This window comes from Orycteropus afer, unplaced genomic scaffold, assembly GCF_000298275.1.
Source record: "Orycteropus afer afer isolate SDZICR_OR568_19922 unplaced genomic scaffold, OryAfe1.0 scaffold00016, whole genome shotgun sequence".
Classification (NCBI taxonomy): domain Eukaryota; kingdom Metazoa; phylum Chordata; class Mammalia; order Tubulidentata; family Orycteropodidae; genus Orycteropus; species Orycteropus afer.
The window spans coordinates 4,256,502-4,275,085 of record NW_006921603.1 but is presented as its reverse complement, the minus strand read 5'-3'; the positions used below and the strand labels follow the sequence as shown (position 1 = coordinate 4,275,085).

Below are 18,584 nucleotides of genomic sequence, written 5' to 3'. Positions count from 1 at the left end.
GCCACTATGCTACCAGAGCTCCTATACTACCTACTGGAGGGAAAAAAAATTTAAAACTTAGAAACATTATCATTTTATGTTAGCAAACTTAATATTTTATAGCTAAGTATAAAGATTCACTTTTTTTTTTTTAAAGAAAATGTATAGCCATAGGCTATAGTTAATTGAATTCATTAAAAAAAAAAACCCAAAAAACCTAAACCTAAACTTTTTTTCTTTTATATTCAGGGAACATAATTCATTCAACATATACAACATAATAGCCATGTGGTTAGAGTAGAAGCAAATCTGAGCAAGTAGACACCCTTCAGTAAAAAGATTCAAGTGGTCCCATCTAGGACCACCTGATGCATTCATTTTGAGATACCTAGCCTACCCACTGTCATTGATTCTGACTCATAGCAACCCCATGTGTTCCAGAGTAGAACTGCTTTATAGGGTTTTCCTGGCAATAATCTCTATGGAAGCAGTTCAACAGGCCTTTCTTCCACGGAGCCACTAGGGGGGTTCAAACGGCCAAACAGGCTACTTATTTTGGAGGTATCAAACAAACAAACAAAACGTAAATTCACTGCTATTGAGTCAATTCTGACTCACAGTGGCCCTATAGGACAGGACAGAACTGTCCCATAGGATTTCCAAGGTTATAATCTTTACAGAAGCAGACTGCCACATCTTTCTCTCGTGGAGTGGCTGGTTAGAACTGCTGACCTTTTGGTTAGCAGCCAAGTACTTAATTTTGAACTACAGTAAACTCACAGCCAACCAGTCGATTCTGACTCATAGTGACTCTACCAAACAGAGTAGAACTGCCCCATAGGGCTTCCAAGGCTGTAAATCTCTACGGAAGCAGAGCCTCATTTTTCTGCCACAGAGCAGCTGGTGGGTTCAAACCATCCACCTTTTAGTTAGCAGTCAAATGTTTTAACCACTGCACCACTAGAGTTCCTTGAGCTACAGAGGAACCCAATTATTCCTCTTAGCAATTTTCTGCATAAGACAATATATGCTACTTTTCAATCTTAAAATATCAAAAGTAATTTGTTTGCCTGAAAAAAAGAATTGGGGGGGGGGTGATAAAAAGATACCATATGAGCTACCAAACTACCAAACTATACCTTATTTAGGTCAGTCTTACTGTTAATTCTAGGGAAAATCAAAAGCTTATAGGTCAGTTTCCCAAATGAATGTCCAACATATTATAAGAGTATAAAATATTCCAACATCTAAAACTTGTAATGTGTACTTTGGGAGATATGTTGTACATAATCCAATGCAATGGAAAAACTGGCTTTCTTCATTTATGATGCTGACTGGATTTTGTCTTCTTCAGCTACTGAGATTACAGATTCCTAAAGCATTTTGCTGCTTTGATGAGTCATACTTGTAATATAATCACTATACCCATCCCCACCTAATATACTGTAATACATTTTCCCCTCCAAGATCTAGCCATAGTCATTTCACAAGAGGAAGAGAAAAGAAACTGATTAAAAGGAAACAGGACAGACAGTGAGTAAGCCATGAACAACTGCCCAAAGAACCATAAAAAACCTAGCAGATAGTTTCCATCTGTTTCAATTAGCTAGAGTTGCCATGCATGACAGAGGAAGAAGTAGAGAGAATATTGATAAGGTTGTACCCATTCCCTCCATGTCAATAGAGCCAAAGAATAAAAGTTCAATTACTATAGAACTTTCAACACAGAAAACATTCTGAGTATATCCATTACAAACAGTCTAATTTTTAACTCCACCAGCCAATCAAACAATATTAAAAATTACTTTACATATGGTTTTAATATACATAAAAGAAAGAATAAGAGTCCATAACAGTAGTTCTTTCAAAGGTGGGATTACTTATTACTTTTTTTTCTTTTGTTTAGATTTTATTTATTTTGTTGTTGAGAATATACACAGCAAAACATACACCAATTCAACAGTTTCTATATGTACAATTTAGGGGCACTGATTACATTGTTCAACTTGTGAAACCATTCTCATCCTCCTTCTCTGAATTATTCCTCCTTCATTAACATAAACTCACTGCTTCCTAAGGTTCCTATCTAATCTTCTGAATTGCTATTGTCAATTTGATCTCATATACAAAGTTCTTAAAAGAGCAAAATGCTCAAGGCAGATTTTTTTTTTTAACTAGATAAGCTAATTGTGTGGCTTTAAGAAGACTTCAGGAGATAATTTTGGTTTAAGGTTTAAAGATTACCTCAGGGTAATAGTTTCAGGACTTCATACAACTTTAACAACTCCAGGAAGTCTGGAGTCCATGAGAATTTGAAATTCCATTCTGCATTTTCCCCCTATTGATTAGGATTCTTCTTTGAGATCTTTGATCAAAACGTTCAGTAATGGTAGCCAGGCACCATTCAGTTCTTCTGGTCTCATGGCACAGGAAGTAGTTGCTCATGGAGGCAATTAGCCACACATTCCATACCCTCCTCCTATTCCTGACTCTGCTTCCTATATTGCTCCTAGTGAACAGAAACCAACTGTTGTGTCCTGGATAGCCACCTCAAGCTTTTAAGACTCTAGGCACAATACAATGAAGTAGGAGGTAGAACAGAAGCACTAAACATGTGATTAGGCCAATTAACTGGGATGTTCCATGAAATTGTGACCCTAAACCTCCAAACCAAGGAGCCAAATCCCATGAGGTGTTGGGCTGTATACAAGTAGCCTCAGCAGCTACTCTTTTCTGCCCCCTTTGGCATTATTATAAATATAACTATCTCACAACTTCTGCCAAGTTGAATTCAACTTTTTTTAAGAGTATACAACTTACTGACAGCAATTACAATAATGAGCTGTGCAACCCCACCCTTAATCAATGTGATTTTCCCTTCACTATTAACCCCTTTGTCCCCCCATCCTCCCACCCTTGTAACCATTAATAAACTTTGGTCTCTATACATGTGCCTTTTCTTATCTTTTTATATGAGTGAGCTAGACAATATTTGTTCTTTTGTGATTAGTTAATTTCATTCAGCATAATGTCTTCAAGCTCATTCCACACCTAGTAGCATATATCAAAACTTCACTTCTCTCCAACTCTATGGCAAATAACAACAACAACTGGCTGAGTAGTATTGTGTTGTATGTATATACCACATTTTGCTTATCCATTCATCTGTTGATGAGCATTTAGATTGTTTCCACCTTTTGGCTAGTGTGAATAGTGCTATAATAAACATGAGTGTACAAGTCTCTTTTTGAGGCTCTGTCTTTTGGGTACATACCTAGGAGTGGAATTGCTGGGTCCTGTGGCTGTTCCATTTTTAGTTTTTAAGGAATTGCCACACTGTTGTTTTCCACAGCAGCTACACCATTTTGCATCCCCCATTTGCATCTTTTGTTCATCAAAAGAGTTTACCAAAACAGTGAAAAGACGACCAATCCACTGGGAGAATATCTTCAGAAACCACAGACCTGACAAGAATCTAATAATCAAAACATATATCAAACTTTGACAACTTAACAACAAAAAGACAAGTAGCCCAATCATAAAAATGGACAAAGGATTTGAACAGATATCTCACCAGAGGATGTTCAAATGGCCATCAAACACATGAAAAGATGCTCCAAGTCATTAGCCATCAAAGAAATGCAAATCAAAACCATTCCCACTAGTATCGCTAATTTTTTTTTTTTTAATTTTTATTGTGATTTGGGGAAAAGTTTACAGAGCAAAATTATTTTCCCAGCATGGTGGTTAAGTCTGTGTGTCAATTTGGCTGGGCCTAGTTGAATAGCTGGGCAGCTGAATGTAGTTATTCCCCATGGTGAGATTGGAATTAACTTCATGGTGGAATCTATTGTGGCAGCTGAATTGCTGCTTTGGATATGTGGTCTGCTTCCTGTACATAAGAAACAGCTTTAGGAATGGTATCTAGCTTACGGCATGCTTGAACTCTGCATGTAGCTGAGTCATCATTGTTCAGCAGCCTGCCATGCTCTGCCGATCACGGGACTTTCAATGGACTTGAACTAATGGACTGCGGTGTGGTTTGGTAACATTGGGACTGTGTCTTTTTACTCGTCAGCCTTCGGCTTGTCAGTCTCAGCAGCCAGTAGCTGTCTCAGTGAAGAAAAGCCTGTAGCTTCAATGGACTGGGAGCAAGAGGCAGAGCTGAAGCCCAACACGGAGTGGCTTTCACCCAGCCTCTAGAGCCTAGCACTTTGAACTCGGACCTAAAGGCTCAAATTTTAAGAATAAACTCCTGTTTGTTAAGGCCATCCCATTTGTAGTATTTTCTTGTCAGAGCAGCACTAGATAACCACAACACCTAGGATAGCTAAAATTTTAAAAAAAGAAAATAGCAAATGTTAGCAAGAATGTGGGAAAAATGGAACTCTTTTTTCTCTTTTTCAAACGTCAACTACATATTCATTATACACAATATAGAAATTACTTTTAATAAGAAAAAATTTTCAGCAAAATTACTATGTTCTTGTAGTTAAAATATGTAGAATTATCAAAAATGATAAATTACAGTGAGTTGGAAATTATAATAAATTTTTCTACAGAATCATTTCCTCTATGAAAAGATTTCAAATACCACATGAAGATACTATACTTTGACTATACATATTTTTTCCTATCAATCTGATTTTGGATAGATACCAAACCAAAACCAAACCCACTGTATCAAGTCAATTCCATCTCTCATAGTGATCCCATTGGGTTTCTAAGGTGGTAAATCTTTATGGAAGGAGATTGTCCCATCTTCCTCCCATGGAGTATCTAGTGGGTTTGCACTGCCAACCTTCTGGTTAGCAGTCAAATGCCTTATGCACTGGGACACCAGAGTTCCTAGTGCCTCTGAAATCCACTTCTCCTGCAAATGCCTCTTCCCCAGTCCCCATCACCACCAAGACCACCACAGTTAGGTAAGGCCATGTGACTAGTTTTCTCCCACAGAACTATGAAGGAAATGACATATGCAGCATCAAGACCTAGCCTGCCCTTTCTCAACAGTTCACACTGGACATGGTGGTGATGCAGCTTTAAGCAAAAAGGTAAGATCCATGCCTAAAAGGAGCTTTGTCTTAGAAGGAACCTAGGTCCTTGAATCACAGCATAAGACAAACCCACCTACCAACTTGACTACTCTCCTTAGAATGTAACATGAGAGTAAAATAAGTTACTCTGTTCTTTTTTTTAGGGGGGGGGGATTTGGGTGAAAATTTACAGAGCAAATTAACTTTCCATACAGCAGTTCACACACTTTGTCTCATGACACTGACTACAATTTACCCCCATGCAATAGCTCCCCTTCCACTTCTTCCTGATAGTTACCTCTTCCCTGTGTCCATCCATCCATGCACTCCTGCCCCCTGAACTGTCTCCCTGGGCACAAACAGCCCTTCTTTCTCTCATGATTGTTCTCTCCAAGGAGTGTATCTACCTCAGGTACATGTTCAACTCATATGCCTGTCTTTTGTTTGGCTGGAAGCCACAGGTGTGGGTTCAATTCCAGACCTGAAGGGCAGCTAGGGGCCATAGTCTCAGTGGTTCCACCAGGCTCTATCAGACCAGCAAACCTGGTCCCCCCCTCCTTTTTTTTTCCCAGTTGATTTTGATTTTTGTTCCACATTGTTCTCTCACTCTATCCAGGATCTCCTACATAGATCCCCCTCTGAGTAGTTGACAGTGGTAGCTGGGCACCATCTAGTTCTTCAGGTCTCATATTGGTATAGGCTGAGGATCGCATGGTGTACCAGTCGCTAGGACTAATTGTTTCTATGAATCTTTGGTTTTCTTCATTCTTCTTTCCTCTGGATGAGGAGAGACCCATCGTTGCATCTAGATGGCAGCTTGCAAGCTTTTAAGATCCCAGTCACTACTCGCCAAAGTAGGAGGTGGAACAATGTTTTGTGTAGTATGTTACGCCAATTGAGCTTCATGTCCCCTGTGACTATGGTCCCAAGCCCACAGATTCAATTACTCAGTCCCTCTGGGTAGCTGGCTGTGACCAAGCAGTGACCACACCTTGCCCCTTGCCAGCTCTACTATATCCCTGGGAATTCAGATCATACAAATACACTTACAGGACCATTGAGACTCTGTTCTTTAAGCCACTAGGTTGTTGGGTTTCTATTAAGAACCTTTAACGTTTAGCCCTTTCCCTAAATAATCCAATTTCTGGGTGAATAAAACATTACAAATACATGTAGTAAATCAGAATATTGAAAACCAAGTCACTCTCCAGAAGGAACAGTAACAGTGACTCAATAGGAGAAGTTCAAGTCTATAGCAAACTGAACAACCATTATGCAGCGTCAAGTTTGAGACAATATATTTGATGTCACTATTTGTTAAATTACAATCTAAACTTTTTGTGAAGATCTACCAGTTCTTATTATACAATAATTTATAATACTTTTCAATTTCAAAAAAATTTTAAAGAGTGTAATTGCTTTAATATAATTTTGTACAATTATTATATGATGATGATTATGCATATATTTTAACAGTACAAAGAAAAACAAAGTAACGTGTAAAAGTTTCACATTCCTGTACTAATCTCCTCCTTAGAGAAAGTTACTACAAAGTTAAGTAAGATGACTTTATAAAACAATATGAGTAGTCAAATTTAAACTCAGCTAATGATGTTCAATTTTGGTTTGTGATACATACCCTGGAATTAAAACCAAAAAAAAAAAAAAAGTATTCTAAAAGGAAGCATACATACAGATCCTTCAGATCTGAGTTACTCTGGGAGAAAAAAGGTATGTTCCAAAGATGCTAATGGAAAACTATGTGTATGTGCCTACATCTTATTTTAAATGTTTCCCAAAATGTCATTATGTAAAACTGGAATGTGTGTTTCTGGAAGAAAGTTCCTAGAGAACAATTCAAAACTTCTCCATTACTTCATTCTACTGCAGATGAACCATAATGTCTACTCCTGTCTGCTCAAAACACTGAAGATTACTCTTCTGGAATTTGGAACATTTGCCTTTTATTAAATTACAGGTTTTTTCCAGGATGAGGATCCAAATCTATCACAGACACTTGTCTATCAAGAAGACATTTTCTACAGAACTAAATAAGTTAATGAGGAGACTAAAACATCTCCCATTTAGTTATTCAAAGAGCTCATTAAACTATAGCCAAAAATGGAATCTATGACTCTAACTCATAGTTTGCAGGATGCACACATGTCCCTGGATTCAAACATGTGTTTCTACTTAAACTGTTGGAATGTATATATGAGTCCACAAAGAGTGATAAATATTAGGAAATTTTCTAAGAATGAAGGTCCTTTATGGCCACATACACTGTATTTTGATTCAAGCTTTGAAAGTCTCTGAATCATCCAAAGCTGAGCAATCTGCTCTCTACATCTATATACAAGTTAAGAATAATGAAACAAGTATCCCTCCACAGATACAATCTATGTGTATCATCACAGCCAATCCAAGATAAACTTGTGATTTCTGCTATTTGTTTTTGTTTCCTTCTTTTGTTAGCAACTCTGCCATTCACGGGGCCCTTACAATCACCTATCCTCTACTCCACTCCTCTATGGATGTGGAGGGCAACTGGAAGAAGAAGGAATCTGACATTAGTCCTTTATATTTATAATGAACTGCCTCTCTTTTGGGTGATTTTATTTCAATAGACACTATTATAAATAGCACTGCATCAGAAGTCTTTTATTTCTAATTATGAGGGTACAGATGAAGACATGGATAGGGGTCAGGAAGTCCTCTGCAATTACTCTGGAGAAGAGCAGCCCCAAAGGCAAATCTGATTTAGTGCACAGAGTATGATGTGACAATGGGAGAAATCATAACAGCTATCCCTCTAGTGTAGTAGGCCTTGCCTTGTCTCTGCTCCCAACCCCTTTGTCAAAAGATAAATTGGAGGCTGGCCTGTCATGGGTTTCTGAGCCTTCGTTTCAGGGACCATCAGGGCCTGGGCCCTTAGAAGACCCCAAATTCCTCTTGTCCTGACATAAACCTGGATGCACATACCCACATCAGCACCATATCTACCCAATGCTATCCTCTACTCTCTTGGAGGGAGCACAGGTCAAACGGCTTCTTCAGTTCCCTGAACTCTGTACCCCTTCCCTCTGACAAAGATGGTCAGGTATACATTTTCCTGTGTGCATAAGAATCTAACTTTACACAGTACTTAGTAACAATGACATATTCTCTTATTTAATCACAAATTAATGATTTTCTGGATTCAGATGAATGTGTATAGTCAATCTTCAATAATAGTGAATGGAAATATTATTTTTTAAAATAAAACAAAGGCTTAAATAATACAAGAAAAAGATGAAAAAAGATCCAACTAAAGGCAGGGTTACTATGTTGTGAAATGCCCAGGCCCACTGCCACTGTCAGTTAATGCCAAATTGGCGGCTTCAGAGATGGTATATGGACTTCAACAGCATGACCTAAAACGAGGTTGGAAAACTGGTGGTCTGACATGTTCCATATGGCCAGAACAGGTTTTGAGGTTTTTTAAAAATTTAAATCCTTTTAAGGAAGACATACCCCATACAAAAAATGTACATCATCATACAGATAAAGTACCTCACCCTGCACTACGAACCCATCATATATCGTGTGTCAGCCAAATGCTTGAAGTATGAATGCCACATGCTTTCTTCTACTTCTAAGCCTTCTGACATTCTGGGGTTTTCCTAGACTATCCTTCCAACCCACCCAAGCCTACCACTTTACCTAGCTAACATCTACTCCCCAAGGACCTACAGAAGTCCTTTCCAATCTCTTGAAAACTTATCAAGTGCTCAATGCTTTATGGCCTCAGACTATCCTGTTATGTATTCATATGAAAATATTCTCAGGTTCACAAACACCTTAGAGTAGGGTCTATGCTTTGGTCTCTCCAGTGTGTACATGTAACATGGTAAATATATTTTTTCAGAATGAAAAAGGGAGTAATACAAGAATCAGCTCTAAAAGTATTTGGTTTTAAAAGCCTTAGAAGGGAATGCAAATGATAAAGCTGACAAAAAAGTTGACCACATAGAAGACAAGAGAATGAGAAGCCTTGCAAAAATCATCTCTTATTGTATGTAAGATTTTTTTCCCCAAAGATTGGATGACCTTCTAAAACATTATATAACATGATCTATAGCTGCTATTTCACTCTTCCCTTCCTCTAGGACATATGAATGTCTGTTTCCTCCATGCATACTTTTTGGATCTCAAGCTAAGGACACTGAACATTTGTAATCCCAAATGAACAGATGGTTACTGTTATGTGTCCACTTGGCTGGGCCCTGATTCTCATTTTTATGTAATTATCCTCCATTTTGTGTTATAATGTAGGGGGTTTCGTTGGGGATGTGGTCTGAATCCAATATATACGGATATTCTGGCAAAACTTTTGCTCTCTCAATCCAGCATCTGACTCATCATCATCTGACCTACGGTTCTTGGGATGTGAGCCAGCAGCCTGCCACCTAACCTGCAGATTTTGCAATTCGCCAGCTCCTGCAGCTCCACAAGCCAGCAGCCTTCCATCATCTGACCTGCCAGTTTAGGGTTCATCAGCCCCTGCAACCACATGAGTCAGGAGAAGCCTCCAGCCCAATGCCTGACCCAGAGACTTGCCAGCCTCCACAACTACATGAGCCATTTCCTTGAATTCAATCAATCAATCCCTCTCTCTCTGTCTGTCTGTCTGTCTGTCTCTTTCTATACACACACACACACACACACATATACATACATATACATATACACACGTGTGTATATGTATATGTGTATGTGTACACACACACACTTCATTGGTTTTGCTCCTCTGGAGACCCCAGCCTACGACATATGTGAACTCAATTTCTTTGAAAGGATAGGCATTTTCCTTCATATAAAAATACTAATTTTAAGAAATAGAGCTCACTAAAATTTATCAATAACCAATCTTTATAGTTTTTCATATTCTTTTTTTAATCAACTCCAACTTCTATTTCCCCTTGCTCTATATGACTAACCAGACCTGTCTCACTGAAAGTCAGAATTTTAAAAGGATGGCCAGAGGTCATGAATGAGTAGCTATAAAGAGCATCTTTTGTCAATTATGTTACTCTGCCCACAATCATGTTTTTTGAGAAATGAACAAAACTGTGAGTGACTATCTCCCTCTACCTCCTAGGTCAGGTTTGTGTTTGGGGAGGAAAGAAATAAAGACTAGCAATGTAAAAGAAAAAATCAAAGCCTTTAGCTAACCAGTGTGAGAAACCAATCTGGCAGTCTTCACTGCCTCTTTTCTTCTTACCTCAAAACAAAAATCTCATTAGATGGCCCAGGAAAAAGGCCTTTCTAGAATGCTTGACCCCATACATCATCCCCTGTCCCCCCTTGCTCCAAGTGTTTCTATCTTATCAAACATATGGAAAGGGATCTCACAAGGGCTTATAGTATAGCTGTTGAAACGGGTCTATTTCCCCTTAATTGTCACCAAGGAAAGAGTAAAAAGTGACTTACCTTTTGAAAAAAGTCTTCCCCACTCTTTCCTTTTCCTTCAGCAGCAGCTGTAAACAGAAATATATACATTTTAAATAGTGGCTTTTTTCAATCTATGTATTCAAAAAACACAAGTGTCATTCAGGTATGAGACTACAAGGGGAAAAAGATGCCGTCCTCACTCTCTGAAAGCGTAGTACCTGCTAATGCAGCACATCTGTTGAAGAATAAAACACTAATCCAAACAATTACACTCCATTTTCAGATAATTTCACACTTATTTTCTGAAAGACTCACAAATCTGTATTTACACACACTGATGAAAGTGATCTCACTCTTTATAGTTTAGGAACTGCATGAAGAAATGCAACTACCAAGGTAATCAGTTATATTACTCCAGGCTTCCTATCTGTAATCAATCCCAGGTGGGAGGTTGCATTTTCAACAGGTAACTCATATGACATGGCCTAGTAATGAACTATTTTCGTTTCATGCTTTGCAATGACTATATAATCTACTTGGCCTTCAGCTGACATTATATACTACTTTATTTCACTCCTTCATCCACATATACAAAGAGAGAGAGAGAGAAACAGAACATGAGAATTAAACAGTAATAATAGAGGTCATAGCCACCAACAAAAATATCATGTGAGTTAACTACAAGGTCACTGTATTTGAACAATCGTTTTTATGTCTAAGCAGCAGCCTGTAAATACTGGACAAACCCAGTTCTCTGTGTATGTATACCTTGTGACTCTGTGAACATCTTTTTATTTACTTGTAGAGGGGACCGGTGAATTTCACAAAAAGAGAATGGAGATAAAGAATCAAAAGCACCCTGCTTGGGGGACATCAAGCTCAATTGGCATAACATACCACACAAAACATGCTTCCACCTCCTACTTTGGCAAGTAGCAACTGGGATCTTAAAAGCTTGCAAGCTGCCATCTAGATGCAATGATGGGTCTCTCCTCATCCAGAGCAAAGAAAAATGAAGAAAACCACAGATTCATGGATATAACTAGTCCTCACGACTGATACACCATGTGATCCACAGCCTATACAACTGAGACCAAAAGAACTAGATGGTGCCCCGCTACTAATGTCAACCACTCAGAGGAGGATCTATGTAGGACATCCTGGATAGAGAGGGAGAACAATGTGGAACAAAACTCAAAATCATTTGGAAAAAAAAAAGGGAGGGATGAGGTTTTTTGCTGGTCTGATAGAGCCTGGTGGAACTACTTGAGACTTGCTGCCCTTCAGGTCCGGAATTGAACCCACACCTGTGGCTTCCAGCCAAACAAAAGACAGGCATATGAGTTGAACATGTACCTGAGGATACACTCCTTGGAGAGAACAATCATGGGGGAAAGAAGGGCTGTATATGCACAGGGAGACAGTTCAGGGGGCAGGAGTGCATGGGGAGAAGGACACAGGGAAGAGGTAACTATCAGAAGGAAATGGGAGGGGAGCTGTTGCACTGGGGTAAATTGTGGTCAATGTCTGAGACAATATGTGTGTGAACTGCTGTATGGAAAGTGAATTTGCTTTCTAAACTTTCACCCAAAACACAATTAAAAAAATTAAAAGCAAAAAAAAAAAGCACTCTGCTTGCAATCCTCAGATTGTATCGTTCAGAGGGCAAACACCCAATAGGACCTGATTTACTTACTGGTCTGATAGAGATGAGTGAGACTCCCCAGGATTATGGCCCCTAGTCACCCCTAAGACCAGGAGTTTAACTCCCTCTTATGACTTTCAGCCAAACAATAGACAGGCATGTAAGGTGAACATTTACACCAGGTAGGTATGTCCTTAGAACAGTCAACCATGGGAGATTCAGAAGGGCAGTATTTGCAAAGGGAGATATCTAAGATGACAGGAATGCATAGGAAAGAAGGGCACAGAGAAAAGGTAACCACAGGGAGAAAGCAGGAAGAGAGCTGTTACATGATAGAGATTACCATCAATGTCATGAAACAAAATGTATATGAACTGCTATATGAAATGAATTTGCTCTGTAAACTTTTACCCAAATTAAAAAAAAAAAAAAGGACGTGATTCAGGAGCAGTGGTTAACTGCAGCAGTAAAAGAACGATGCAGTGGAAGCCCTCTCCTCCTTCACCAGGTCAAAGAAAGAAGCTACAGCAAGAACTTCCGAAACTGAAGTCTAGACCCTACCGGGCAATACTGCTGTAGGGCAGTGAGTGTATGTGCGGGGCGGGGGTGGGGGTGGTGGGCAGCACATGCGTGCAATCCAGAGGACTTGGTAGAATGATTAAAGTCCCAGGAAATGTGGTAGATCAATCACTTAAGGAATCACATTTGTCACTGAGCAAGTTTTTACAAGCACTTAATATAGTTTTGACATTCTGTCACATGAAGGATTCAGAACTCAAAGATAATTTCTCTGCCTTCAGAGAAATAACTATGAAAAATGAAATGTTTATTATATCAAAATTAAATAAAAGACACCTTCGGCAATTCTGTAGAAATGTGTTTTTTAAATGATGTATATTCATCCAAAAAAAAAAAAAAAATAGACCACAGAGTGCATGCTTCTGTGAATTTGAAGAACAGTTTGAGGAAACTTCTGAAAACAAGCTGAAAAGAAATGAAGAATTAAAATGGTATTCTAATGTGTGACTGAATAATGGCCCCCCAAAGATATCCCTGCCCTAATCCTCAGAACCTGGGAATATGTTACATTACATGGCAAAACAGACTTTGCAGGTGTGATTAAATTAAGGATCTTGAGATGTGATGACTACCCTGGACTATTTTACTGGGCTCAACATAATCACTAGAGATCTTACAAAAGGAAGGCAAGAGTGTTAGAGTTCGAGAAGGTGATGTAATGACTGAAGCAGAGGGAAAGAAGGAGATGTGGGGATGAAAGCAAAAGTCAGAGGGGAGACTGATTTGAAGATGCCACACTGCTGTCTTTGAAGAACTGAGGAAGGACAACTTCCAGAAGCTGGAAAAGACAAGGAAACAAATTCACCTCTAGAGTTTCTCATGGGTGTGCAGCCATACCAACACTCTGATTTCAGTTCAATGAATCCATTTAGGATTCTGACCTCTGGAGAAGACAATAAATGTATGTTTTTTTTAAGCTGCTAAGTTGATGTCAATTTGCTATAGCAGCAGTGGGAAACTAGTACATAATACTGGTATCATTTTAACTTTACTAATTTTTCACAAAAATGCGATACTATCAACATTATGAACTAAGCATAGACAATGATATGGGTATTTGAATCACATAATTTCCACAAATTCTTTGTAGTTTACTCTAAAAACTATGATTCTCTTGCTCTCACTTGGAAATATGTCGATATTAAAACTTTAAAAGAAATAAAAAAGTAAAACTCACTCTAAACAAACTGGCAACAGCAGTTGACCCTAGCTATAGGAGTCACCCAGTCAAGAAGAAACAAGCAAATTTCTAAACCTAGTAACAACACATCAGTAGCCTTGAGGCACTTCACATTAGCCAGATCTTAGACATGGCTTTTTTTAACAAAAAACTAAAAATAGTTTTTTGTTTTTGTTTTTGTTTTTTTTTAAAAAGGCCTTACTCAATGATACCTACATTCACTGGGCAGTGAAAGTCACAGACCAGGGCACAAGGAGTTAAAAAATTATAGTGACACCAATGAAACTTCTTTGAAAAGAAAATTTCAGAATCAAAGATTTCTTCAAAGGTCTATAAAACAAAGCAGATAATCACTGCTTCCACCCACAAGGAACTCCTTCACAACTTAAAGTTCCTTAGTTTAAATTTCATGGTACAATTACATTTTGTTACAGAAACTTCTTTTAGGGTACTTATCTTGTTCATGACAAACTCAGTATGTCACAATTTCAAAATGCCTCTTCATTTCAAGTCTAGCAAAAAACTAAATGGACTTCAGAAAATGGCCCTTCAATGCCCTGATGGATAGAAAGGAGAAATCCTTGAGTTAGACACAAACTAAAGGTAACTATGTAAAAGACATCTAAAATTTAATCATATATCTATATGTTTAGTGAGCTTATGATATGAGAAGGAACATGAGGCAGGGAGCCAAAAATGGCATTGGCACCACAAATATGTAGCATTTTCCATTTCAGATGTTTATATACTGAAACTCCAAATCTGAACCTAATTCCTCCCAATACTGCAAACTGTCCATTTCCTAAATGTCCAAATGCCCTGTTAAAAGACCCTGGTCGGGTTCTTGGTGAAATGTCTTAGGTGCAAACTATGGTTAGTCACAGTCATCGGTACTTCGCAGGAATGACCCTGTTTCATTCTCGGGTTGCAGAGTCTCCTTTTACGTTTACTAATTCAAAGAAGCCAAGCCATCAAAGCCATGGAAGCCAATCAGTGGAAAGCCACACTTCATCAAAAATTTCTTCCCCTAAAGGAGGGAACTAATTCTCAAACTTAATCGAAATTCCTCAATATGAAAATATAAACTCCTCCCAAGAAATGAGAGATAGGGGCAGAGTTTATAGTATATATCTTTTTCAATATAAATGTGTCATCGTTGACAGCCACCATCAAGTCAGGCCCCAATTCATGGCGACGCCATGCACAATGGAAAGAAATACTGCCTGATGCTATGCCATCCCCACTACGAGCTGCAAATAAAACTACTGCGATCCACAGGGTTTTCATTGGCTGACTTTCAGAAGTAGATCGACCTCCAGGCCTTTCCTCTTGTCTTAGTCTGGAAGCTCACTGAAACCTGTTCTGCATCATAGCAACACGCAAGCCTCCTCCAGCAGAAAAGCAGTGGCTGTGCTTAAGGTGCACCGGCCATCGACTGCACCCAGGTCTTCTGTATGGAAGGTGAGAATTCCCCCACTAAACTACCACTGCCCACTTAATATAAACTTAGGCATTTAAAATGTTCATTGTACAGATTCAGAAAATAACAAAGGTAAGTTCACTCCCCTATTCCACAAATAATTAGGTGTTGTGCCAGATAAACAAGCTCTGGTGGCACAATAAAGGAGCCTGGCTGCTAATCAAAATGTCAGTGGCTCGAACCCACCAGCTGCTCCACAGGAGAAAGATGAGGCAGTCTGTTAACATAAAGATTTACAGCCTTGGAAACCCTATGGGGAAGTTCTACCCTGTCCCATAGGGTCTCGACAAGTCTCAGTGGCAGTGGGTTGGGTTTGGTTTTTTTTGGTGCCAGAAAAATAAAAATTAGACAGTGTTCTGCTGTCTTCTGACCCACATGGTCAAAGCCACCCCTGAGTGAAATAAAGTCAAATTCAAAATTCACTTCTACCATCAACTCTCCCAGAAATCTTTTCACAGCCCCGATTTGATCCAAATTTAACTTATTATAAATTTAATTTCTCTGTTCTCATTCTGGACAATGTATTAGAAAGCTGGTCATTTTACTCTTAACCCAACACTACAGCTAGACAGCTACTGTTAGTCTTGAATAATAAAAGAGCACTTCTAGGTAGACCAGTTGAGAATTGGATTACAAGGAAAAATTTGAGTTATGATAATATGTTGACTCAAATGGTTTTCTTTTCATTATGTTTGGAGGGGAAAATATTGCTTGTTTAAAAGCCAATCCACACTTTGTCATGGCATTCTTTGACCTTTGAAGTGTGATTATATTCTGTGATTAAATAGTTCTATTGAACCAGTCTTAACATTCCATATACTGCTTTTCTTCATTTATTTTATTCCATGGTGACATGAGCACACACATAATGATTTTTCACCTTTTTTCTAATTGTCTTTCCAATCTGACCTCTGCCTGATGCTCTACAATGTAATAGTTTGAATGTAAAAACCCTAGATTATTTCTGCCAATGAAAGCAATTGTCTTTATTTTTATGACATAGAACTCCAGCAATAAATTACTTCAATACTACTGAAACATGGTTGGCTAAATGTGCAGGTAAAGCGTTTCATATTTTAAGCTGAACAATTCATTTTTTATGTTTATTATAATTTCTCCTAGGCTTTGCCATATTTTATTTCATATTTTTGCTTCACAAGAAATATGGGATGGCAAAAGCTAAAGCCAATACAAACAGTAAAAGTTGAAACAGGTGTAAACTATTACAGTCCTCCAAACTACAGGGCCAAACCAAAATCAAACCCAATGCCATCGAATCAACTCCAACTCATAGTGACCCTACAGGGCAGAGTAGAACTCCCTCATAGGTTTCCAAGGCTGTAAATCTTTAAAGAAGGTGACTGCCTTATCTTTCTCCCATGCAGCATGCTGGTGGCTTTGAACTGCCAACTTTATGGTTAGCAGCTGAGTGCTTAACCACTGCACTACCAGGGCTCCTACCTATAAGGCAAGTCTAGGTAGGTACTGAATGAAAGAAGTGGGGAGCTCAAATTTAAATTCTTGCCAGGGCACATGGAAATTTCTGTTTAAACATCATTTTCATTATGAAATGCTTCTCTATTATAGCATCTGATGCTTTATGGGGCCAATTCTAAAATCAGAAGAACTATATACTCCATTAAGGAGTTCTGGTAGCATAGTGCCTAAGGCATTTGACTGTTAACCAGAAGGTTGGTGGTTCAAACCCACCAGCCACTCCATGGAAGGAAGACTGGGCAGTCTACTTCCGTAAAGATTTACCACCTCAGAAACCTAAAGGGGGTCACTATGAGTCAGGATAAACTTGATGGCAGTGAGTCTGGTTTAGTTTTGGCTTATACACTCCATTATAACATAGTATGAAATAACTTTTAAAAATCCCTTGACAAGCAATAGTCTCTTTTTCTATGGAATGTGAGGGGGAAAAAAAGAAAAGCTAAAATCGTAAAAAAAAATTGAGAAAGAATTCTTCAAATCTGTGAAGATTCAAGGGATTCAAAGCATTCTTCTCTCTTTTTGTTTAATGCAGCCCACCTGCAGCACATTTGCAAAGACGAGGGCTGACATTTAGGTCATCTGAAAGGAAACAGAACCATTGAGGTAGCCCAATTCTCCTGCAAAAATTGTTTACTGAAAATTTAAAACATTCACATATTGTATCAATTTAACCCATATACTAAAAGAGCTATGTTTCTCTGTGTATATTTACTGTTTTCAGAAGACTTCCTGACAACTTGCTCATTTCTACTGCAATAGGGATCAGCAACATCCACAAAACCTACTGCCAATGAGTCGTTTCCAACTCACAGTGACCCTATAAAAACCAAAAACCAAACTCACTGCCATTGAGTCAATTTCGACTCTCAGCATCCCCTACTGGGTTTCCAAGGCAGTAAATCTTTATGGAAGTAGATGTTGAACTGCCAACCTTCTGGTTAGCCATCAAATGTCTTAGGCACTATGCCACCAGAGCCCCATAGAGTTTCTAAGGCTGTAAATCTTTACAGAAGCAGAATGGGGTGACTGGTGGATTCAAACCACCAACCTTTTAGTTAACAGCTGGATGCTTTAACCACTGCACCACTGGAGCTCCCTGTATCAGACAAAGAGTGTGTACGTGTGTACATATATACATATGCACACACAAAAAAACGAAACCTATATATATTCACAAAGAAACTTTTCATGTTCATGAATTTTACCTAGAACTTTAGCTTTAAACAGGCACCCAAAGCTCTGAGAATTAAGTCTATTTTCTAAAGTTTCTTCCACTTCTCCAGTCACAGTCATCATTCAAACCAAGTAAGAACTCATCAAGCTTTAACCTTCAGGAGTGAAATGTGTCATTTGAATATTGTATATCACAGTAAGTGTGAGGATTTTCAGACTGCATCTTTACTACAACTTTAATTTGGTTTCCTAGAGGTCAAACTGAATACAACTCATACATTGAAAAAAATTAGGTAGGCTCGTTGAAAAAATAAAAAAACTGACAAAAATAATTTTTATTTTCACAGTGAATGTACTTTTCACTTCAAATTTTTCCTTTAATACTGTTTTATTTTTGCAATTAAAAAATTTTCCAATGTTCAAAAATATAATATTACATCTTTAAGGAAACTTTAAAACAGAATGTACAGATAATCTCATTTCTGCATAAAAGTATTGCAGTGTAGTAAATTACTTAGTGTGGCTTTTCTACCCATAAGTCTTTGTAAACTCCAAGGTGGGATTTTCTATGAGCAACTGAGG

General features: G+C 38.3%; 1 protein-coding gene across 1 annotated transcript in view; it reads right to left on the bottom strand.

Moving 5' to 3' along the window:
• Positions 1 to 18,584, bottom strand: part of BICC1 (BicC family RNA binding protein 1) — a 367,817-nt gene that overhangs the window by 230,615 nt on the left and 118,618 nt on the right. Inside the window, 1 exon segment of the mRNA XM_007958861.1 lies at positions 10,488 to 10,534. Within this exon segment, the coding sequence (XP_007957052.1) occupies positions 10,488 to 10,534 (47 nt within the window).